At 33.0% G+C, this 26308-nt stretch overlaps 1 protein-coding gene and 1 long non-coding RNA gene across 3 annotated transcripts in view; one reads left to right on the top strand and one right to left on the bottom strand.

Annotated features, from left to right (window-relative positions):
• The window catches only part of pspc1 (paraspeckle component 1), a 189374-nt gene that overhangs the window by 33548 nt on the left and 129518 nt on the right, over positions 1 to 26308 (bottom strand). Inside the window, exons 6-8 of one of the 2 annotated variants that reach the window (XM_082165388.1) lie at positions 24324 to 24429; positions 14988 to 15045; positions 12938 to 13077 (exon numbers count right to left, since the gene is read on the bottom strand). In XM_082165388.1, the coding sequence (XP_082021514.1) occupies positions 12938 to 13077; positions 14988 to 15045; positions 24324 to 24429 (304 nt within the window). The remainder of the gene's footprint in view (positions 1 to 12937; positions 13078 to 14987; positions 15046 to 24323; positions 24430 to 26308) is intronic. The other variant, XM_082165389.1, reaches the window with a different exon arrangement.
• On the top strand, positions 13084 to 14021 carry LOC309495678. The gene is made up of 2 exons (XR_014204785.1): positions 13084 to 13850; positions 13889 to 14021. It is a non-coding gene; the product is annotated as an uncharacterized lncRNA (long non-coding RNA).

The following is a 26308-nucleotide window of genomic DNA, read 5'->3' as shown; positions in this document are numbered from 1 at the left end:
TTATTTAGAAAGAAAAATAGATTAGTTAGAATGAAAGAAAGAAAAATGTATTAGTTAGAAAGAAAGAAAGAAAGAAAGAAAGAAAGAAAGATAGATTAGTTAGAAAGAAAGATGGATTAGTTAGAAAGAAAGAAAGAAAGAAAGTAAGAAAAAAAGAAAGATGGATTAGTTAGAAAGAAAGATTAGTAAGAAAGAAAAAAGAAAAAGAAAGAAAGAAAGAAAGGTGGATTAGTTATTTAGAAAGAAAAATAGATTAGTTAGAATGAAAGAAAGAAACATGTATTAGTTAGAAAGAAAGAAAGAAAGAAAGAGAGAAAGAAAGAAAGAAAGAAAGAAAGAAAGAAAGAAAGAAAGAAAGAAAGAAAGAAAGAAAGAAAGAAAGAAAAAAAGAAAGAAAGAAGGATTAGTTAGTTAGAAAGAAAGATAGATTAGCTAGAAAGAAAGAAAGAAAGAAAGAAAGAAAGATGGATTAGTTTGAAAGAAAGATAGATTAGCTAGAATGAAAGAAAGAAAGAAAGAAAGAAAGAAAGAAAGATTAGTTAGAAAAAGATTAGTTAGAAAGAAAGAAAGATTAGTTAGAAAGAAAGAAAAAGAAAGATTAGCTAGAAAGAAAGAAGAAAGATTAGCTAGAAAGAAAGAAAGAAAGAAAGAAAGAAAGAAAGAAAGAAAGAAAGAAAGAAAAAAGAAAGAAAGAAAGATTAGTTAGAACGAAAGCAAGAAAGAAAAAGATTAGTTAGAAAGAAAGAAAGATTAGTTAGAAAGAAAGAAAGAAAGATTATTATTATTATTATTATACATTTTATTTATAGGCGCCTTTCTTGACACTCAAGGTCACCTTACATCATCATCAACAACAATAACAATATTTAAAAACAATAAGATACAATACAATTAAAAGAAAATGCAGTTGTGGTCAAAGGGAGTAAGCTATTCTAAACAAATGAGTTTTGAGTTTGGATTTGAAAAGTGTGAGAGAATCAATATTACGGAGGTCCGGTGGAAGCGAATTCCAGAGCTGAGGAGCAGAGAAACTGAAAGCTCTACTCCCCATAGTAACGAGGTGGACACGGGGAACGGTGAAATGAATAGAAGAAGAGGATCTAAGAGTACGAGCGTGTGTAGGTACATGAAGGAGATCAAAAAGATACGAAGGGGCTAGATTATGAATGACTTTAAAAGTAAGGAGAAGTATTTTATAGTTGATACGATAAATGATAGGGAGCCAATGGAGCTGTTGTAAAATAGGGGTGATGTGATGAATAGAGGAGGTACGAGTAATAATGCGAGCAGCTGAATTTTGGACCAGTTGAAGTTTATGAAGAGTTTTATGTGGAAGGCCAAACAAAAGAGAATTACAATAATCTAAACGGGAAGTGACTAAACTGTGAACAAGAATGGCAGTGGAGTGAGGCGTGAGGAAAGGACGCAAACGGTTGATATTACGAAGATGATAATAAGCAGACCGGGTAACATTATTAACATGAGATGTAAAAGAGAGGGTGCTATCGAAGATGACACCCAGACTCTTAACCTGAGGGGAGGGAGAGATAAAGGAGCTATCAATGGAAATAGAAAAATTATGGAGTTTGTTTAATGTTGATTTTGTTCCTATAAGAAGCAATTCTGTTTTATTGGCATTTAATTTAAGGAAGTTTGAAGTCAACCAGGATTTTATGTCAAGAAGACAGTTAGTAAGGGAAGATGGTGGAATTGTGGAATTAGGTTTGGTAGAAAAATAGAGCTGGGTGTCATCTGCGTAGCAATGGAAATTAATCTGATGTTTACGGAAAATGTAACCAAGGGGAAGAAGATAAATAATAAACAGTAGGGGCCCCAGGACAGAGCCCTGGGGCACACCTGTAGTGACAGGAACAGAATGAGAAGTGAATGATTTTAACTGAATAAACTGAGTGCGGCCTGAAAGATATGAATGAAACCAGTTAAGAGGTGTGTTAGTAATTCCAATAGAAGAAAGTCTGTTCAAAAGGATGGTGTGTGAAATAGTATCGAAGGCCGCACTCAAATCAAGCAGAAGAAAAATGGATATTAAACCAGAGTCAGCCGCTAGGAGAAGGTTATTAGTAATTTCAAGTAGTGCTGTTTCCGTGCTATGAAAAGGACGGAAACCAGACTGGAATTGTTCATATAAATTATTGTAGGAAAGATGAGTATGAAGTTGAGCAGCAACTATTTTTTCCAGAATTTTGGAAATGAATGGAAGATTTGAAATAGGACGAAAATTATTATAATCGTTGGGATCTGAACCAGGTTTCTTAAGAATGGGAGTTACAGAAGCTGTTTTTAGAGAAGAAGGAACAATTCCAGTGGTAAGTGAAGAGTGGATAATGTTAGTAATGAGAGGGGACAGAAAAGAAACAGTGGCTTTCACAAGCACAGTTGGAAGGGGATCTAATCTGCAGGTTGAAGATTTGGATTTTTGAATGAGTTCATTAATTTCATTTACTGAGGGTAAGGTAAATGCTGAGAGTAGACAGGTGGGAGCAAATGAAACTGGGACAGGTGAGTTCGGACCAGAAGTAGACATAAGGTGCTTGTGGATATGTTCAATTTTTAAAGAAAAAAATGATAATATAGCATTACAAAAATCAGAGGAATACAAGTGAGGAGGAAGTGGATCCCGAGGTTTTATGAAGTTTGTAATGAGAGAAAAAAGGGCTTTTGAATTTCCTTCACTTGAGCTAATTAAAACAGAATAATAGGTGGTTTTAGCTTGAGAAATCGAATCTTTGTAAAAAAGAATGTGATTTAAATACATGTCCTTATGCACAGTGAGATTCGTTTTCCTGTAAAGTCTTTCAAGTTGTCTTCCTTTTGTTTTTAATTTTCTAAGAATGGGAGTAAACCAAGGTGCAGAAAGAGTAAATGAAACAGTCCTGGTTTTGAGTGGAGCAAGATTATTAAAGAGGTTGTGAAGGTTGTAGTTGTAGTGAGAAAGCAGTTCATCCGGGGTAGAGAAACTGTCGATACTGGGAAAATCAGTGATGCTAGAGGATAAAATGTCCAAGTTGATATCCTTAATATTTCGGAATGTTATAGTACGTGGGAGATTAGATTTGGAGAGTGAGAGATTAACAGTGAACGAAAGCAACATGTGATCGGAAAAAGGAAAAGAATCTGCTTTACAGTTAACAGGTGCAACACCTGAACAGCAGATTAAATCTAAAATATGTCCTTTATTATGTGTGGGAAAGTTTATGTATTGCTGAAGTCCAAAACTATCCAGACAGGATGTAAAGTCTTTGGTGAGAGTGTTGTCAACATTATCCATATGTATATTAAAATCCCCTAGGAGTAATATATTTGATGAAAGTGTGGATAGGTGAGTCAGAAAGGCAGCAAGGTCATCAATAAAATCCTTGTTAGGCTTTGGTGGACGGTACAAAGTAGCAACAATGGTGGGAATAGGTCCAGAAAGGTGGCAAACAGTAGCCTCAAATGAGTGACAGACAGGAGCATTGACAGGCGCTATCCTCCACTTCTCACGATAAATTATCGCGAGACCTCCCCCACGGCCAGAGTCACGTGATTGAGAGATGTAAACAAATCCCGGAGGAGAAGCATCATTGAGTGAGATAAAGTCATTTGGCTGCTGCCACGTTTCTGTTAAACACAAAAAGTAAAACTTACGGTCAACGAGGAGATCCTTCACAAGATGCTCCTTACCCGTAAGTGAGCGGATGTTAAAGAGACCGAAGTTGACAGTAGTGTTACTGATTTTGACAGCCGTGTTAGCCGACCTAGCTAGGCGGGCCAACACACTATGATCAGCGCAGCGACCGGTATTCCTCAATGGGCGTCGAGTAGTGGACCAGAAGGACTTTATGGAGCTGGATTTATCATACTGAAAGTTCCGACGAGAGCCACGGTGAATGTATTTCCGACGAGGCAGGTATACAATATCCGGGTGTGAAAGCAGAGCTGGTGGTGGTGAATCGTCATGTAGATATAAACGGAACCTCAGAAGCTCAGCTGTAGAATACTGGAACAGTGCAGTCGATGAATGAGAAACCAAGGACAGGACAGTCCAGGCGAGCACAAGCCACACATAGTTAATCCACATAGTTAAAGGAAAACCGGAGAGCAGCGGCAGCAAAGACGCGCCAGCATTCACTCGACCGTATGATTAGTTAGAAAGAAAGAAAGAAAGATTAGTTAGAAAGAAAGACAGAAAGAAAGAAAGAAAGAAAGAAAGAAAGAAAGAAAGATGTATTAGTTAAAAAGAAAGAAAGAAAGAAAGAAAGAAAGAAAGATAGATTAGTTATAAATAAAGAGATTAGATAGAAAGATAGATTAGTTAGAAAGAAAGAAAGATAGATTAGAAAGAAAGAAAGAAAGAAAGAAAGAAAGAAAGAAAGATTAGTTAGAAAGAAAGAAAGAAAGGAAAAAGAAAGAAAGATAGATAGAATGAAAGAAAAAAGAAAGAAAGATTAGGTAGAAAGAAAGAAAAAGAAAGAAAGAAAGAAAGAAAGAAAGAAAGAAAGAAAGAAAGAAAGAATGGTGGATTAGTTATTTAGAAAGAAAGAAAGATGGATTAGTTAGAAAGAAAGAAAGATGGATTAGTTAAAAAGAAAGAAAAATAGATTAGTTAGAATAAAAGAAAAACATTGATTAGTTAGAAAGATAGATTAGCTAGAATGAATGAAAGAAACAAAGAAAGAAAGATGGATTAGTTTGAAAGAAAGATAGATTAGCTAGAATGAGAGAAAGAAAGATTTGGTAGAATGAAAGAAAGAAAGAAAGAAAGAAAGAAAGAAAGAAAGAAAGAAAGAAAGAAAGAAAGAAAGAAAGAGTGATTAGTTAGAAAGAAAGAAAGATTAGTTAGAAAGAAAGAAAGAAAGATTAGTTAGAAAGAAAGAAAAAGAAAGATTAGCTAGAAAGAAAGAAGAAAGATTAGCTAGAAAGAAAGAAAGAAAGAAAGAAAAAAGAAAGAAAGATTAGTTAGAAAGAAAGAAAAAAGAAAGATTAGTTAGAAAGGAAAGGAAGAAGATTAGTTAGAAATATTAGATAGAAAGATTAGTTAGAAAGAAAGATTAGAAAGAAAGATTTGTTAGTTATAAAAGATAGATAGAAAAGGTTTGAAGATAGATAGATAGATAGATAGATAGATAGATAGATAGATAGATAGAAAAGGTTTGAAGATAGATAGATGATAGATAAGGTTTGAAGATAGATAGATGATAGATAAGGTTTGAAGATAGATAGATAGATAGATAGATAGATAGATAGATAGATAGATAGATATATAGATAGATTAGAAAGAAAGAAAGATTAGGTAGAAAGAAAGAAAGAAAGAAAGACAGAAAGAAAGAAAGAAAGAAAGAAAGAAAGAAAGAAAGAAAGAAAGAAAGATGTATTAGTTAAAAAGAAAGAAAGAAAGAAAGATAGATTAGTTATAAATAAATAGATTAGATAGAAAGATAGATTAGTTAGAAAGAAAGATAGATTAGTTAGAAAGAAAGAAAGAAAGAAAGATTAGTTAGAAAGAAAGAAAGAAAGGAAAAAGAAAGAAAGATAGATAGAATGAAAGAAAAGAGAAAGAAAGATTAGGTAGAAAGAAAGAAAAAGAAAGAAAGAAAGAAAAAGAAAGAAAGGAAGAAAGAAAGAAAGAATGGTGGATTAGTTATTTAGAAAGAAAGAAAGATGGATTAGTTAGAAAGAAAGAAAGAAAAACATTGATTAGTTAGAAAGATAGATTAGCTAGAATGAATGAAAGAAACAAAGAAAGAAAGATGGATTAGTTTGAAAGAAAGATAGATTAGCTAGAATGAAAGAAAGAAAGAAAGAAAGAAAGAAAGAGTGATTAGTTAGAAAAAGATTAGTTAGAAAGAAAGAAAGATTAGTTAGAAAGAAAGAAAAAGAAAGATTAGCTAGAAAGAAAGAAGAAAGATTAGCTAAAAAAAAAAAAAAGAAAGAAAGAAAGAAAGAAAGAAAGAAAGAAAGAAAGAAAGAAAGAAAGAAAGAAAGAAAGAAAGAAAGAAAAAAGAAAGAAAGAACGATTAGTTAGAACGAAAGCAAGAAACAAAAAGATTAGTTAGAAAGAAAGAAAGATTAGTTAGACAGAAAGAAAGAAAGATTAGTTAGAAAGAAAGAAAGAAAGATTAGTTAGAAAGAAAGAAATATTAGTTAGAAAGAAATATTAGTTAGAAAGAAATATTAGTTAGAAAGAAAGAAAGAAAGATTAGTTAGAAATAAATAAATATTAGTTAGAAAGAAATATTAGTTAGAAAGAAAGAAAGAAAGAAAGATAGATAGATAGATAGATAGAATGAAAGAAAAAGAAAGAAAGATTAGGTAGAAAGAAAGAAAGAAAGAAAGAAAGATTAGAAAGAAAGAAAGAAAGAAAGAAAGAAAGATGTATTAGTTAAAAAGAAAGAAAGAAAGAAAGAAAGATAGATTAGTTATAAATAAAGAGATTAGATAGAAAGATAGATTAGTTAGAAAGAAAGATAGATTAGTTAGAAAGAAAGAAAGATAGATTAGAAAGAAAGAAAGAAAGAAAGAAAGATTAGTTAGAAAGAAAGAAAGAAAGGAAAAAGAAAGAAAGATAGATAGATAGAATGAAAGAAAAAAGAAAGAAAGATTAGGTAGAAAGAAAGAAAAAGAAAGAAAGAAAGAAAGAAAGAAAGAAAGAAAGAAAGAAAGAAAGAAAGAAAGAATGGTGGATTAGTTATTTAGAAAGAAAGAAAGATGGATTAGTTAGAAAGAAAGAAAGATGGATTAGTTAAAAAGAAAGAAAAATAGATTAGTTAGAATAAAAGAAAAACATTGATTAGTTAGAAAGATAGATTAGCTAGAATGAATGAAAGAAACAAAGAAAGAAAGATGGATTAGTTTGAAAGAAAGATAGATTAGCTAGAATGAAAGAAAGAAAGATTTGGTAGAATGAAAGAAAGAAAGAAAGAAAGAAAGAAAGAAAGAAAGAAAGAAAGAAAGAAAGAGTGATTAGTTAGAAAGAAAGAAAGATTAGTTAGAAAGAAAGAAAGAAAGATTAGTTAGAAAGAAAGAAAAAGAAAGATTAGCTAGAAAGAAAGAAGAAAGATTAGCTAGAAAGAAAGAAAGAAAGAAAGAAAGAAAGAAAAAAGAAAGAAAGAAAGATTAGTTAGAAAGAAAGAAAAAAGAAAGATTAGTTAGAAAGGAAAGGAAGAAGATTAGTTAGAAATATTAGATAGAAAGATTAGTTAGAAAGAAAGATTAGAAAGAAAGATTTGTTAGTTATAAAAGATAGATAGATAGATAGATAGATAGATAGATAGATAGATAGATAGATAGATAGATAGATAGATAGATAGAAAAGGTTTGTAGATAGATAGATAGTTTTTAAAGATAGATAGATAGATAGATAGATAGATAGATAGATAGATAGGTTTTAAAGATAGATAGATAGATAGATAGATAGATAGATAGATATAAAAGGTTTGAAGATAGATAGATGATAGATAATGTTTGAAGATAGATAGATAGATAGATAGATAAGGTTTGAAGATAGATAGATAGATAGATAGATAGATAGAAAAGGTTTGAAGATAGATAGATGATAGATAAGGTTTGAAGATAGATAGATGATAGATAAGGTTTGAAGATAGATAGATAGATAGATAGATTAGAAAGAAAGAAAGATTAGGTAGAAAGAAAGAAAGAAAGAAAGAAAGAAAGAAAGACAGAAAGAAAGAAAGAAAGAAAGAAAGAAAGAAAGAAAGAAAGAAAGAAAGATGTATTAGTTAAAAAGAAAGAAAGAAAGAAAGAAAGAAAGAAAGAAAGATAGATTAGTTATAAATAAAGAGATTAGATAGAAAGATAGATTAGTTAGAAAGAAAGATAGATTAGTTCGAAAGAAAGAAAGAAAGAAAGATTAGTTAGAAAGAAAGAAAGAAAGGAAAAAGAAAGAAAGATAGATAGAATGAAAGAAAAAAGAAAGAAAGATTAGGTAGAAAGAAAGAAAAAGAAAGAAAGAAAGAAAAAGAAAGAAAGGAAGAAAGAAAGAAAGAATGGTGGATTAGTTATTTAGAAAGAAAGAAAGATGGATTAGTTAGAAAGAAAGAAAGAAAAACATTGATTAGTTAGAAAGATAGATTAGCTAGAATGAATGAAAGAAAGAAAGAAAGAAAGATGGATTAGTTTGAAAGAAAGATAGATTAGCTAGAATGAAAGAAAGAAAGAAAGAAAGAAAGAAAGAAAGAAAGAAAGAAAGAGTGATTAGTTAGAAAAAGATTAGTTAGAAAGAAAGAAAGATTAGTTAGAAAGAAAGAAAAAGAAAGATTAGCTAGAAAGAAAGAAGAAAGATTAGCTAGAAAGAAAGAAAGAAAGAAAGAAAGAAAGAAAGAAAGAAAGAAAAAAGAAAGAAAGAAAGATTAGTTAGAAAGAAAGAAAAAAGAAAGATTAGTTAGAAAGGAAAGGAAGAAGATTAGTTAGAAATATTAGATAGAAAGATTAGTTAGAAAGAAAGATTAGAAAGAAAGAAAGATTTGTTAGTTATAAAAGATAGATAGATAGATAGATAGATAGATAGATAGATAGATAGATAGATAGATAGAAAAGGTTTGTAGATAGATAGATAGGTTTTAAAGATAGATAGATAGATAGAGAGATAGATAGATAGATAGATAGGTTTTAAAGATAGATAGATAGATAGATAGATAGATAGATATAAAAGGTTTGAAGATAGATAGATGATAGATAATGTTTGAAGATAGATAGATAGATAGATAGATAGATAAGGTTTGAAGATAGATAGATAGATAGATAGATAGATAGATAGATAGATAGATAGAAAAGGTTTGAAGATAGATAGATGATAGATAGATAAGGTTTGAAGATAGATAGATGATAGATAAGGTTTGAAGATAGATAGATAGATAGATAGATAGATAGATAGATAGATAGATAGATAGATTAGAAAGAAAGAAAGATTAGGTAGAAAGAAAGAAAGAAAGAAAGAAAGAAAGAAAGAAAGAAAGAAAGAAAGAAAGAAAGAAAGACAGAAAGAAAGAAAGAAAGAAAGAAAGAAAGAAAGATGTATTAGTTAAAAAGAAAGAAAGAAAGAAAGAAAGATAGATTAGTTATAAATAAAGAGATTAGATAGAAAGATAGATTAGTTAGAAAGAAAGATAGATTAGTTCGAAAGAAAGAAAGAAAGAAAGATTAGTTAGAAAGAAAGAAAGAAAGGAAAAAGAAAGAAAGATAGATAGAATGAAAGAAAAAAGAAAGAAAGATTAGGTAGAAAGAAAGAAAAAGAAAGAAAGAAAGAAAAAGAAAGAAAGGAAGAAAGAAAGAAAGAATGGTGGATTAGTTATTTAGAAAGAAAGAAAGATGGATTAGTTAGAAAGAAAGAAAGAAAAACATTGATTAGTTAGAAAGATAGATTAGCTAGAATGAATGAAAGAAACAAAGAAAGAAAGATGGATTAGTTTGAAAGAAAGATAGATTAGCTAGAATGAAAGAAAGAAAGAAAGAAAGAAAGAAAGAAAGAAAGAAAGAAAGAAAGAAAGAAAGAAAGAAAGAAAGAGTGATTAGTTAGAAAAAGATTAGTTAGAAAGAAAGAAAGATTAGTTAGAAAGAAAGAAAAAGAAAGATTAGCTAGAAAGAAAGAAGAAAGATTAGCTAGAAAGAAAGAAAGAAAGAAAGAAAGAAAGAAAGAAAGAAAGAAAGAAAGAAAGAAAGAAAGAAAGAAAAAAGAAAGAAAGAAAGATTAGTTAGAAAGAAAGAAAAAAGAAAGATTAGTTAGAAAGGAAAGGAAGAAGATTAGTTAGAAATATTAGATAGAAAGATTAGTTAGAAAGAAAGATTAGAAAGAAAGAAAGATTTGTTAGTTATAAAAGATAGATAGATAGATAGATAGATAGATAGATAGATAGATAGATAGATAGAAAAGGTTTGTAGATAGATAGATAGGTTTTAAAGATAGATAGATAGATAGATAGATAGATAGATAGATAGATATAAAAGGTTTGAAGATAGATAGATGATAGATAATGTTTGAAGATAGATAGATAGATAGATAAGGTTTGAAGATAGATAGATAGATAGATAGATAGATAGATAGATAGATAGATAGATAGATAGATAGATAAGGTTTGAAGATAGATAGATAGATAGATAGATAGATAGATAGATAGATAGATAGATAGATAGATAGATAGATAGATAGATAGATAGATAGATAGATAGATAGATAGATAGATAGAAAAAGGTTTGAAGATAGATAGATAGATAGATAGATAGATAGATAGATAGATAGAAAAGGTTTGAAGATAGATAGATAGATAGATAGATAGATAGATAGATAGATAGATAGATAGATAGAAAAGGTTTGAAGATAGATAGATGATAGATAAGGTTTGAAGATAGATGATAGATAAGGTTTGAAGATAGATAGATGATAGATAAGGTTTGAAGATAGATAGATAGATAGATAGATAGATAGATAGATAGATAGATAGATAGATAGATAGATAGATAGATAGATAGATAGATAGGGTTTGAAGATAGATAGATAGATAGATAGATAGATAGATAGATAGATAGATAGATAGATAGATAGATATGGTTTGAAGATAGATAGATAGATAGATAGATAGATAGATAGATAGATAGATAAGGTTTGAAGATAGATAGATAGATAGATAGATAGATAGATAGATAGATAGATAGATAGATAAGGTTTGAAGATAGATAGATAGATAGATAGATAGATAGATAGATAGATAGAAAAAGGTTTGAAGATAGATAGATAGATAGATAGATAGATAGATAGAAAAGGTTTGAAGATAGATAGATAGATAGATAGATAGATAGATAGATAGATAGATAGATAGATAGATAGATAGATAGATAGAAAAGGTTTGAAGATAGATAGATGATAGATAAGGTTTGAAGATAGATGATAGATAAGGTTTGAAGATAGATAGATGATAGATAAGGTTTGAAGATAGATAGATAGATAGATAGATAGATAGATAGATAGATAGATAGATAGATAGATAGATAGATAGATAGATAGATAGATAGATAGATAGGGTTTGAAGATAGATAGATAGATAGATAGATAGATAGATAGATAGATAGATAGATAGATAGATAGATAGATAGATAGATAGATAGATAGATAGATAGATAGATAGATATGGTTTGAAGATAGATAGATAGATAGATAGATAGATAAGGTTTGAAGATAGATAGATAGATAGATAGATAGATAGATAGATAGATAGATAGATAGATAGATAGATAGATAGATAGATAGATAGATAGATAGATAGATAGATAGAAAAAGGTTTGAAGATAGATAGATAGATAGATAGATAGATAGATAGATAGATAGAAAAGGTTTGAAGATAGATAGATAGATAGATAGATAGATAGATAGATAGATAGATAGATAGATAGAAAAGGTTTGAAGATAGATAGATGATAGATAAGGTTTGAAGATAGATGATAGATAAGGTTTGAAGATAGATAGATGATAGATAAGGTTTGAAGATAGATAGATAGATAGATAGATAGATAGATAGATAGATAGATAGATAGATAGATAGATAGATAGATAGATAGATAGATAGGGTTTGAAGATAGATAGATAGATAGATAGATAGATAGATAGATAGATAGATAGATAGATAGATAGATATGGTTTGAAGATAGATAGATAGATAGATAGATAGATAGATAGATAGATAGATAAGGTTTGAAGATAGATAGATAGATAGATAGATAGATAGATAGATAGATAGATAGATAGATAAGGTTTGAAGATAGATAGATAGATAGATAGATAGATAGATAGATAGAAAAAGGTTTGAAGATAGATAGATAGATAGATAGATAGATAGATAGAAAAGGTTTGAAGATAGATAGATAGATAGATAGATAGATAGATAGATAGATAGATAGATAGATAGATAGATAGATAGATAGAAAAGGTTTGAAGATAGATAGATGATAGATAAGGTTTGAAGATAGATGATAGATAAGGTTTGAAGATAGATAGATGATAGATAAGGTTTGAAGATAGATAGATAGATAGATAGATAGATAGATAGATAGATAGATAGATAGATAGATAGATAGATAGATAGATAGATAGATAGATAGATAGGGTTTGAAGATAGATAGATAGATAGATAGATAGATAGATAGATAGATAGATAGATAGATAGATAGATAGATAGATAGATAGATAGATAGATAGATAGATAGATAGATATGGTTTGAAGATAGATAGATAGATAGATAGATAGATAAGGTTTGAAGATAGATAGATAGATAGATAGATAGATAGATAGATAGATAGATAGATAGATAGATAGATAGATAGATAGATAAAGTTATTATTTAGAAAGAACATAGATACCTTAAAGCTTAATTGAGTATCAAGGGCTTCCAGCAGTTTACATTGAACATAGTTCAAACAGACATGGACTTTTGGTCAATGAAAGTCTATGGGGTTTTTATGATTTTTAATATTAATTTTTAAGAAAACCATAACTCAAACCAGTCTGAAAAGATATAGCACGCCAAGTCAGAACAGTATGAAGGTCTGACCCGAGTTTGGAGTATGTAGCTTGAACGGTCTAGGAGGAGTTAGAGTCCAAAATTTGCGAAGAAGAAGAAGAAGAAGAAGAAGAAGTTTAAATAGGATTTCAGTAAGTTGGCTTTCCCAAGCCAACTTAATAAGTTTAAATAGGATTTCAGTAAGTTGGCTTTCCCAAGCCAACTTAATAATAAAAAGTGTACCGAAAACATTCTGAATCATGACCTCAACACCAAAGTACATACCGAACCGTAATTTTGTGTACCGTTACATCCCCAGTTATAACATGGCTGACAATACACTGCTATACACTAAAAAAAAGTCTGAGATGGTAATGCGATTATAGTACAGATACTGTACAATTATAGATGCCAAACATATATACATTACCATCACTCCATTATCTGAAATCAGGTGTGTCCCCATATTTGATGATCCCTCAGGCCCCATGGCTCCAACTCGGCCTGCTATGCCCATCATTTGTGAGGGGCCTTGGTTACCGCTAACCGCAGCAACAGGGTTAAATGAATCTACATAAGACAATGTACAGTTGACATTCACTGAGAGGGCTAAAAGGTTTAATGAAACTAAAAATACATTATAATATGTTGTAATGTATGGATCTGTGACACCTTACATTAAAATAAAAATATATATATATATTTGGGACTGTACATTACTTTGCTGCAATTAACACTAAAAAACAAGAAAGACGAATAAAACTAGAAAATACAAAATGTAGCAAAAAAATTGCCGTTGCAAATGTAGAAATCGAGTGTGGAAGTATGATGCCCTTTGTAACCGCACATCAAAAAGTATTACACATTAGCAAGACAAAAGACAAAAAATAATTACTGAAGGCATTTTCACACCAAACACAATGTGAAAAAGTGAAGAAAATATGCATCAGGCTGAAGGAAACACTAATTCGTGCAAATTCAGAAAAGATCTGAACTTAAGATGTGAGAATTTCTCTAAAGTGAGAATTTTTACGCATAAAGTGATAACGCAAGTACATTTGTATTATTTAAAGGTGCATTGCGCAACTTTTCATGTTAAAAATACCCGTTTTCTAACCCATACATGCTTAAACAATTGCCTGATGGGCTGAATGAGCCCTTCTCTGATCACTGCGATTGTCTCTATAATCCTGTACAGTAAAATAAATAAGAGGGATTCGGGTCGGAATTTGAGACTGGGCGTGACGTCATGCGCGTTCACGGCACGCTCACCTGGCTATGTCTGGCAGGTTTGTGTATTTGCCGCCATTCTCCGTAGAAGATGGATTCTAAGAGACCGGCTTGTAGTTCATTTCAAACACCAACGCAAACTCCACGTAAGATAAAAAAAAGAAAACTTTTGTTGTTGCAGTTTCGCTTGCCGCCAGAGGGGGCATAGTTCTGCAAAAACTCAGAGACTTGCGCAATGCACCTTTAACATTTAATTATTGCAGGTTGGCAAAAAAAAAAGAAAAGGTGTTTGTATTCGCCTGTGCGTTATTTATTTATTTTGAGGAATGTTAATTCTGCATTTGTGTGAGCAAAAAAAAAAAAAAAAAAATCAAATCAGTCTCTGTCTGGTGTCTATTTAAACAGTGAATGCTATAACTGTCTGGAGTCTATTTAAACAGCACACATAACATACAATATGTCATTCAAATGAATAGTTTTTAAAATAATTAATTATTTTAATCTTTTAACAGCTCCATATATATGCAATATATATATATATATATATATATATATATATATATATATATATATATATATATATTCACACACTTCAAGTCACCATGAAATCGAAATGGTCAATTTTCTTTTTTAATTCAGTGATTTATTGTAAATGATTTATCTGTGCACATATTTTTTTCTTAATTAATGCGTGTCAAAATCTTTAGTCAAAATATCTTTCCCTCCCTGGAAAGTTTACTGGCGTGAGGGAGGGGCAACCTGCCAATCACATGAGATCGATCAATAGCAAACCACAACCATCCAATTCCACATGGATAAAATTAAGGCCCGCCCCACCACCAATTAAATAAAATTGGATGTTAATATAAAAACTATGCAAAAATGTTCAAACTAATTCATGTAAATTGTAAATATGTACAGAATAAGGTAAAAAGAATATTGATGGGGATTAATTCTATAGGAATCCATTTTTTCCATTCAAAATTTTCTTTGCGTTAAGCATTACTGTTTGGTGTGAAAAAGCCTTCAATCTGAAACTGAGATTAGAGACTATGTAGAGTAAAAAAAAAAAAAAAAGATTTTTCCAGGTTAACATACCAGACAACACACTTTCGTAAAAAGAGGCAAATCCATGCTCCAACATTTAAATGCCCATGCAAGTGATGCACAGCCCCAAAAATGTACTCAAATATAAAAGACAGCTCACACAGCAGTTTCCAATTGCATGTGGAGTCTCAATACGATCATACCTCCCATATTAATGGCTCCACGGGTACCCATTTCATTCATTCTCATATCCTGTTCTCTCTGAAAGTGAAGGAGAAGTTTTTAATAAGCCTCAGTCCACACAGAACTAAGAACTTAAATAATGTAACCAATTATGAAGTCTTTACAAAAGAATTAAGGATTTAGAACACGACAGCAGCATACATATTGTACTCAACCAGAATGTGTTTGCAGTAGTGGTGGGTAATTGTTTAATTGGGTAAATGTCCGCTCTTGATTGCTAGGTGCCGCTATAATAGTTCCCACATTATTTAAAGGTTCAATAAGTGATTTTTGAAAAACACATCAAAATACACTTGTAACCAAACAGCAGTAAGGTGAGTATACACTCATGATGGGGGAGGAGAGGGAGCTCAGTGCACAAGACAGACATTAGCAGAACAACTATTGAAAGAGAGAGATGGCAGAGAAAATAGAAAAGAGGAAAAGGCCAGGGGAATATAACTTTAAAAAGAAGGGTTACAATCAGGCAAGAGGTAAGGCCCAGGTTAATATCAGAGAAGCTTTATAGTGCTTGAGAGAGCTTAAGGAGCAGGAAGGCCTGAAAACAGTCGAGGTTGCTTTATTTCTTCTTGATACGCGAGTAACGTTGGTATTGCTGTGTTTCACAGAAATAACATATGCTGTCTTTTGCTTGAATAGACTCCTGTGTCACCTTCGCTTGGTTGTTCATTTGCATTATTATTATTACTATTATTATTATTATTATTAGGGGCCAAGCCCCGAAGGGGATAGCCCCTATCAGGGCCATAGCTATAGGATTCAGGGCCCCCTGAAAAAAATATTGATGTGGGCCACCACCACCCTCCACCAATATCATATACTGTACAATAGATGAGCATGGAGGCCCACATATAACAGAAGATGGTGATGTTGTTGTAAAACCTTTATTTTAAAAGTTAAATGTTTATATAAAAATTACAACTAATAAAAACTAACAAAAAGCAAGAAATTGTTGAATAATAATAAAACCAATTTTAAAAAAGTAACAGCAAAATAATGTTCTTTTCCCATCAGTCTGTTATAATTCATAAATCAAAAAGTAAACATTTAGAAACTGACAAGAATGCAGTCAAATTTTAAAAATAAAATAATTTATTGTCTTATTTTTTAATAAAGATAATATGGAAATGGTAATATTATTAAATCTAATAAATGTATTCATCTAAGTGCAGTGTGTATTCGTGTTTTATTGATGTAATAAATACATCATCAGCCGGCAGGTCAGGTGCATAATATAATGCGTCGTGACTCGTGGTAATTTAGTGACTATGTACAATAGTGTAAAAAGAGAAATTTTGACCACATAATCATTCGGTCGATTGTGGTGCGCACCGATAATGAAGAGTGACAGGACCCGGCAGGCTTTAGTCGACGGTAGTTTTCTTATTCCCAGCGAAATAACAATGCAACCTGTCTTTAAGAACGTATTGATCAACTGGGATACAACAACTCTCCTGGCCTCCCTCTCATTCTTTTCATGGCATTTCTAGTACCCTGATTTATTTTTTTGTTTTCTACGAAATTTTCAGTCAGTCAATCTCCTACTCTTCCACCAAGTTCATCGTTAAAGGGATACTCCACCGTTTTTTCATATTAAACTATGTTATTCCCTTAACTAAGACGAGTTGATACATACCTCTCTCGTCTCAGTGCGTACACTCAATCGCTCTAGCGTGGGCGAAACTTTGATAGCACTTAGCTTAGCCTAGTTCATTCATTAGGAACCAAACAGAGATGAAATTAGAAGCGACCAAACAGCTCCATGTTTTCCCTATTTAAATACAGTTACACGAGTAGTTACACGACCAAGTATGGTGACACAAAATAAAACGTGGTACTTTTCTAAGCGGGTAAAAAGGATAACTATAATGTATGGCGGAATAGCACTTGAAGTTGGGAGCACTTCGACTCTGCGCAGTAAAAAGTCACTCCTGAAAAATCCTCTCCCTCTCACTTCTGTCATTAGAACCAACATTACTTTTTACTGCGCAAAAAAAAAAAAAAAAAAAAAAAAAAATATATATATATATATATATATATTATTATATATATTATTATTATTATTAATTTTATTTTTATTTTTAAGTGTGTATATATCTATTTTTTTTAAGTGACAAGACAGAGAATATTACTTGTCTGATATATATATATCAGACAAGTAATATTCTCTGTCTTGTCACTTAAAAAAATAGATATATACACACTTAAAAATTAAAATAATAATAATAATAATTATATATATATATATATATATATATATACACACACACACCTAAAGGATTATTATTTACTCTCTTTTAGGGTGACTTTTAACATCTGTCCGGGGACTGCAGATGAAAAATAGCCTTCTGGCTAACTCTGGCATATTGGCAGAAATGTTTATTAATATACACTGTCCCTGTAATAATAAATAAAAAAAATAAAAAAATTTGGAACACCTGTTCAATTTCTCATTAATGCAATTATCTAATCAACCAATCACATGGCAGTTGCTTCAATGCATTTAGGGGTGTGGTCCTGGTCAAGACAATCTCCTGAACTCCAAACTGAATGTCAGAATGGGAAAGAAAGGTGATTTAAGCAATTTTGAGCGTGGCATGGTTGTTGGTGCCAGACGGGCCGGTCTGAGTATTTCACAATCTGCTCAGTTACTGGGTTTTTCACGCACAACCATTTCTAGGGTTTACAAAGAATGGTGTGAAAAGGGAAAAACATCCAGTATGCGGCAGTCCTGTGGGCGAAAATGCCTTGTTGATGCTAGAAGTCAGAGGAGAATGGGCCGACTGATTCTAGCTGATAGAAGAGCAACTTTGACTGAAATAACCACTCGTTACAACCGAGGTATGCAGCAAAGCATTTGTGAAGCCACAACACGCACAACCTTGAGGCGGATGGGCTACAACAGCAGAAGACCCCACCGGGTACCACTCATCTCCACTACAAATAGGAAAAAGAGGCTACAATTTGCACGAGCTCACCAAAATTGGACAGTTGAAGACTGGAAAAATGTTGCCTGGTCTGATGAGTCTCGATTTCTGTTGAGACATTCAGATGGTAGAGTCAGAATTTGGCGTAAACAGAATGAGAACATGGATCCATCATGCCTTGTTACCACTGTGCAGGCTGGTGGTGGTGGTGTATGACCACCATGTACCCATCCTCTGATGGCTACTTCCAGCAGGATAATGCACCATGTCACAAAGCTCGAATCATTTCAAATTGGTTTCTTGAACATGACAATGAGTTCACTGTACTAAAATGGCCCCCACAGTCACCAGATCTCAACCCAATAGAGCATCTTTGGGATGTGGTGGAACGGGAGCTTCGTGCCCTGGATGTGCATCCCACAAATCTCCATCAACTGCAAGATGCTATCCTATCAATATGGGCCAACATTTCTAAAGAATGCTTTCAGCACCTTGTTGAATCAATGCCACGTAGAATTAAGGCAGTTCTGAAGGCGAAAGGGGGTCAAACACAGTATTAGTATGGTGTTCCTAATAATCCTTTAGGTGAGTGTATATATATATATATATATATATTATGTTTTGTCAAAAATAAAGTCATCAACTAAGATGTTATTATAGTGTTTGTTCCAATGTAGGCTATATTCAAACTAATGAATCCTTAACTTTGAAATACGCATGATAAAATGTATACTTTAGTTTTTACAAAGAAAGATTACACTGGAAATATTGTTAACATTTTAATTGTTGTTGTAATTGTATAACCTTTTTAATAAAATAGCAAATATATATATATATATATATATATATATATATATATATATATATATACACAAGGATAGATGTAAACAAAATCTTAAAAGGTCAATATAAGCCTTCTCTTTAAATAATTTTCATTGTGCTTTATTAGTGACACATTTGGGTAGATAATATATTCCAAAACTTTCTGAAAATACAGTGAGAACAATTAACTGCACTATTACTAGAAATATTTACCTTGGATATTATACAATTTGCAAGCACAATTTGTAAAAACAACAACAACAACAACTGTGTTTCCAACTGTGAACCAATTTTATATATACATATATTTATATATAATATTTATTTTGTCCTTGCATTCTTTCTTGTGGCTCAGTGACACACCTGAATGAAAGGCTAATTATGGGAGTGAACTTCTCAGGTGTGAACCACTCAATAGTCATGATGGTGTTGGATCGTTTACGCCCACCCGCATATTGTCTTTCCAAACAAAAAGTGTCTTACAAAATTTAAATCAATGTATTGTTTTATGTGAATGATTAGGCAGGATGATTTTCACATAATTTTGAAGAAAAAACTCTAGGCGACAAAATGCATTATTCAGAAGTCTTATGGACACATATTTAGTATGTGTTTTGTGGCCTTATTTCAGAAACTTTCATTTGTAGTTTTTGCATTTGTACTTTGCTGAAATTAAACATCTCGCTTTGGTCTACACTCAAAGTGTTCTGTTTACTCTGCTAAACTATAATTTCTAAAACTGAAACTAAATAAAATAAAAACACAGACAATTCCGTCAAGTGTCCCGACTCCCGAAACGCAATAATTTTGTAAAGCAATGTAGTGATGTTAAGTACGTTACACTACCTTGCTCAAAATCATATAAATAAGCCACAGAAGTTTTGGGATTCTGTTCTGTGGAGCGATGAAACAAAACTGGAACTATTCGGCCCTATGGCTCAGTGGTATGTCTGGACGAAGAAGAATTAAGCATATGCTGAAAAGAACACTCTGCCTACTATTAAGCATGGTGTTGGCACGGTGATGCCCTGGGGCTGCTTTGCATCCTCTGGCACTGGAAACCTGCAGAGTGTGGAAGGGAAGATTCATTTTTTTATATCAGAAAACCCTAGGAGAAAACATCATGCCGTCAGTGAGGAAGCTGAAGCTTGGGTGTCATTGGATCTTCCAACAGGACAATGATCCCAAGCATACCTCAAATTCCACCAAAACTTGGTTGCAGAAGTCGTCTTGGAAAATTCTACAGTGGCCATTACAGTCACTTGACTTGAACCCCATAGAAAATCTCTGATTTGAAGAGGGCGGTTGCAGCACGCAAACCCAAGAATATTCCTGAACTGGAGGTCATTGCTCATGAGGAATGGACTAAGATTCCTCAGAAATGCTGCCAGAAGCTGGTGTCTGGTTATACATCTCATTTGCTAGAGTACTACAGGTGCTTGCCAAGAAAGGGTTGAATAATTTTGAGACTGCAGAAGTCATTAAAAGTTGCATTTTCAGTTGAATTTGAGGAAACCACTTGAAACACTTGTTGTGTTGAGCTATTTCAATTACTTTTGTTTGATTTGTTCATTGCAACCAGGTGAAAGTCTGTAAAATTTGCCAACAAACCTGATTTGCAATGGGGGTTGAATAATTTTGATTACAACTGTATTTATTTTATTATATTTGTATTATTGTATTATTTTGGATAAAAGCGTCTGCTAAATGATTAAATATAAATGTAAATACACACACACCTTTTTATAGTACAATGACCTCTTACATGTAAAAAGGAGGGAAACTTTGATTTCTCAATTCATGACCCCTTTAAATTATGGTAGCAAATTTCTATATCACATTTGTAGCCAATGTTCCCTCTAAGCTGAGTGTGTGCGGCCGCGCAGAAAAAAAGTTTTCATAGAAAGAAAGAATGATGTGTGCCAAATCAGTTGCTGTAGGAATACTTAAAGGGGTACTTCACCTCTGGAAAGATGAATGTGTATTTAAAATAGGTCATTTATGTAGAAGAAATGTGAAGATATTTTTGAATTTGGAGTTTTCTAGACTGAGAAATGTGGATGAAAGACAACAACTCCCAGAATGCACTTGCTTCGCTGCTCTACGAGGCCACGCCTCCCGGTTAGAGAGCGCAGTTGAAAACAACAAGGTTAGGCTACTAGTGAGTCTCCGTGACGAGTTTGCCAGGGATATCAAGATCGCCCAAAATGTCCAGGATTCGGCTTTTGCGTTCTACAGTCGCCATTCATCATGTTTACTGTGGCGAGCAGGATGAGGCTGAGGGGCGCGGGAGAACGGCGCGAGGCCGGTGGCGTCATTACTGAGACGCGCCGGTCTCCTATCTCTCACGGAGGAGCGGGAATTTTCTTAGCAATGTTAAAACGCACATCGACTGATCACTTGTTTAGTGTTCATGTAAACACTACATTCAGATTCACCAATCGGAATGAATTCAGTTAGATTGAAACAAAATGTGTGCATGTAAACAATGAATGGCGACTGCACAAAGCAAAAGCCGAATCCCGGACATTTTGGACGATCTCGACGGCCGGACATGTCCGGGAAAAAGAGGATGGTAACCCCTACTACTCAGCTTTCTCCTACTACTCAGCTTTCTCCACAGAACAAGAGCCTGCTAGCTTAGCTTCCAAAGAAAGACGGCTGATACTGTGTACATTCTGTGAGTGAGATCCCACCTCCTATGGGCGGGTTGAAAACATGCGGGACAGCCCCAACTACTGGCTGTAGTCTTTAGCCTCTGGCCAGAAAATCCTCCGATGACGCAAAATGACGATTTTTGCGTCATCGGAGGATTTTTTCCAGACAAAAAATGCATAAATCTCTCATCTCAGGGGGATATGAGGGTGGAAAGCACGGTAATTCGAAAATACTACAGGTTTTCTACTAATACAAAGCTTAATGCTAAATCCTGAAGTATCCCTTTAAATGGTTGTAGATCAAATAGCTCAATGCGAGAGGCAATGCAAACGCAAAGACGTGAAATAAAACGTCATTGTGTTTTAACCCTCTGGGGTCTGAGGTGTTTTCTGGGCCCTGGAGGTGTTCTGACATGCTCTGATATTTGTGCTTATTTCTGTTACTTGTGACATTTTCATGGCTAAAGTCTGATTATTACACTGTATTCAGCAAAAACTCTGCTACAATAATACGTCAGCAGCATGTATGTAAAAGTTTGTAGTTTTGAGATAATGACATTTATGCATGGTTTGTAGTAAAAAAAAAAAAAAAAAAATCACTGAAATAAGGCCATAAAACCCATACTGACTATTTGTTTACAAGACTTTTGAAAATTTTATCACTTAGTCTAGAGTTAAAACGATGTGAAAGACATCCTGCCCACACATTCACATAAAACAATATATTGATTTAAAATTTGTAAGACATGTTTTGTGTAAGAAAGCTGTATGCGAGGATGCGTGAATCATCATTGAGGTGTTTCACACCTGGGAAGACAAAGATCCTCCCCTAATGGCCCTATCAGGTGGGACTGAGAGGGAACTACAAAACAAAGGAGGATGAGAGATTTAAAAAAAGAATGGCTTTTTGATTTTTTTGATTTATTTACAACACAACATAGTCCTAAAATACAAAAGACAAAAAGGCACATTCTTGAGCACACTGATCTAAACAGAGAGACGTGAGGTCACACACCTTTGTGCCCATTTCCAAGATGTTTGCTTCATTTTACCATGTTCATGTACAGAGACGCATGTGAATGTTCAAGTCAGCAGGGCTCATCGGTGTCATCTGGTCCCTGTATTATATATATATATTTATAAAAAAAGAAAAGACAACTGTGAACATGCTGATATCAGGAGAAACTATAGGGCTGCACGATTTGGGGAATAAAATCTAATTGTGATTTTCTGGTTAAAATCGCGATTTAAAATTCAACAAAAAAATAAAATAATAATAATTTATATTTATATTTATATTTATATATATATATATATATATATATATATATATATATATATATATATATATATATATATAATATGAACACCAGGATTGTTGTGCCTTTTAGGCATATACTTGTAGGGCTGCATAAAATAATAATAACTTTTACTTTACAGAAATACAGGCGGCCTATAACGATAAATCAGTATAAAGGAACACTTCAGTACACTACACTAGAGAAACATATATGGATTATCATGTTACTTCAAATGTTATCATTTGTTTTTTGTTTTGACATTATGAAATGAGATTGGAGTAAAAACAGGTAGCCTAATGTTTGGCACGTTTTGCTTTCAAATGCACAGGGCTATAATGTGGCCCTCAAAAGCTACTAGGGCAATCTAGTGACCCAAAATTACAATGCTTTCCATTATTGTTACCACATAATAAACATCTACGTTTGAACAGATATCCACAAAGACAGTATTTAACAGTAAACAAGGGTCTAAACATTATAATATTCATAATGTTAGTGTAAACACTTATACTAGCCTACTTTTATTTCATGCTGTGTTTTATATTATCAAGCTTAAAACTTCCTTGTGTCGTACATGTATTTAACACTGAAAGGTTGCCTACCTGTCTATAGTTCATATTTCAACATGTTTCCATCCATTTCATACATTTTAGTCTGACACCAGTTCAGCTAGTACAATGTGAAGTTTATGCAACAATAACATGCTAACTATTATAAGTGATAATGCATTTCTTACCTTAAAAATCGTATCTTCAAATTGCATTCTTCTTCTGAGGTAAATCCAGTGTAAACTCACAGTGTGTCTTCCAAACTCGATTAAAAGCAGAGGTATGATGAAGTCTGATGCTTTGTTTTGAGGGCGTTTACAGGTTCACGTTCCTTCACGTGGACTATTTGCATATGAATCGCTCGTACGCGCGTGTGTGTAGTCACATTAGAGGTAATGAGCAGGCGCTTGAGAAACTGTACATCTCGTTACTTTCATACGGATTACTTAGAGAATATTTGTTTTTGATATGATTAACATCTAAAAATAGACACTTCAAGCTTTCTAAAAAGATATCTCAAGTATGGGTGGCAAGTATTCGCTGAGATAGTTCATTTTCTGTCACGTTTCAGAAGGAACTTCACACAGAGAGACGGCAGAACGTGCATCATGTTTATTTTCTTTATTTTATGAAAAGCAGAACATTTTGTTTTTATTATGAGTTTATGTTATTTATTATGTACACAAATAAAAGTAGATATTTAACAGTTTTGAATGATGTATAAAACTTGCCTGTATGACAAAAATTAGTGTCTTTCGCACTGATAAGAATTATTAAAGAATTAAAGAATTGAACTGTTCTGGTAGAGACTGGTACACATCACACATGCACATGGAACAGGTTAAAAATGTTTTCTCAGGTAACCTAAAATGTTCTTCATTTAGTAACTTCTGAATTAACTGCATTTTTAATGTCCACCCAATAAAGAAAATCAAGAAAAAAAAGAGGGAACATTGTTGTGACCATTTTAGTCACAGTCTGGAGCCCTGCTAAAAGAAATACAACATCAGAATGAAAGTGAAGCATTTTGCCTGTACTCACACTCTCCATGAAACTGGGCTTGAATCCATCTGGTTGGCGTCTCATGTCAAGGTGCTCTCTATGACGCATCATATCTTCCTCACGTCTACGTCTCTCTTCTTCATGCCTAAGCATATATAAATCAAATTCAGTTAAACTGCACATGCTCAGATCGACCATCTGGTACACCAAAATGTGAATATTTCAGCGAGTAAAGCACAAAGCTTTGCTTAAAAAATAAATAATATGTTAGCAATTAAATGTTACATCAGAACCATGGAAACATTTAAATTCATGCCAAATGAGAAAGGTACACAAGCCCATATATTTCAGCCGTCTGCTAGCCTTGTATTTCTTTATTTTCACTCGATTTTCCACAAATTTAACAATATTACACTGGACATGGAATCTCGTTTCTTTTCTCAAATCTTCACTCATGTTTTACCCATTTTTGCAGGGGAATATAAAAATTTCTTCCTTTCGTTTAATTTTAATTACTATATTTGCATCCGTTACTGTGGTAAAGTAGAAAAACACTGTAGTAAAAACCTTTTTACTTGCACGTCAAATTCTATTTAACACATTTGTCATGCATGTCAGAATTGGTAAGGCACGTCAAGTTTATTTGTCAAGCGCACTTTACACACTGGTAATTTAGCTTGGCTTTCTCTGGCAGCGCAACATCAAACATAGCCTTAATGTCTTTTGCGCCTGCGAAGATAAAATTTCACCTTCAGACCTTTTACAAGAAGTTGCTTTGGAACATCGGGAGAAGACATTAGATGAGATGGTCTCTGTCCTGCTCATCTCCCACATCCCTGTCAAAGTGCAGAGCGGTATATATTAGGGGTGTCAAAATTAATCGTTTCTACGATGCATCGCGATGCAGACGAGGACGATTCGGTATCGGTTCAGTAATAGACCATAACCGGTTATAATGTACTGACGCTTTTCTTACGTCATTTGTCGCGTACGTGCTTTGTTGCGGTAGCATACAATGGCAGAGGGAGGTGAGACGCGAGTGAGAGAAAATTAAAAATGCTCCAACTACTTTAAAAGCCAACATCTGGGCACATTTCGGCTTTTATGAACAACGTGGTAAGCACGACCTGCAGAAGACACGCGCTGTGTGCGCTCATGTCACGCACAAATAGAATATGCAGGAGGTAATACCACTAACTTGATAAACCACGTTAGCCGTTTTCACCCCGAGCTGTTATCGCCCGGCAGAGTCTGACTGCTTTAGAGTAAGTGGATGAGCTCCGTCACCCGAATCCGCAGCCAAAAACAAATCACCCACCCGCCCCAATAACTTTCTCTGATTTCAGTATCCGCACCCGATGGTCAAATTACAATTATTCTGTGTTGTTACGCGTGATTATAAATGGATGATCATCACTTTCAACAGTGGACTCGGCGACGGTTGATGCGCGCATCTTTAATGGTAACATAATACACTGATTAATCAGCGCTGCTTTTAAATGAACATTTCTTTAAAACAAAATTTATTTGACAGATTTTCCTTTTCTTAGTGTCATAAACAAGCTTTAATCCCTTGAAACTTAAACTGGAATGTCACTGTTTCTGTCACTGCAACTTCCCGAACAGGCGAGCACATGCGCGCACACATCACTTTTGAAGTAAAATTTAAAATTGAGGATGCGGTGCATCGTGATATCGAATTGAACCGGATCGATGACATAATAATCATAATCGAACCGAACCGTGAGACCAGTGTCGGTTCACACCCCTAGTATATATGACAACACATTTATCTTTGTGGGGAAATCTAATGAATGTTTTTCATTTTATTTTTTATATTTAACTTACTAACTTATTAACTTATATTAATAATTCGTTACATTTATATAGCGCTTTTCTAGGTACTCAAAGCGCTTTACATGGAAGGGGGAATCTCCTCAACCACCACCAATGTGCAGCATCCACCTGGATGATGCGACGGCAGCCATATTGCGCCAGAACGCCCACCACACACCAGCTTATTG

This window comes from Leuciscus leuciscus (genome assembly GCF_965113295.1).
Source record: "Leuciscus leuciscus genome assembly, chromosome: 3".
Taxonomy (NCBI): domain Eukaryota; kingdom Metazoa; phylum Chordata; class Actinopteri; order Cypriniformes; family Leuciscidae; genus Leuciscus; species Leuciscus leuciscus.
Note: the sequence above shows the minus strand (reverse complement) of the source record. Positions and strands in the feature narration are given on the sequence as shown.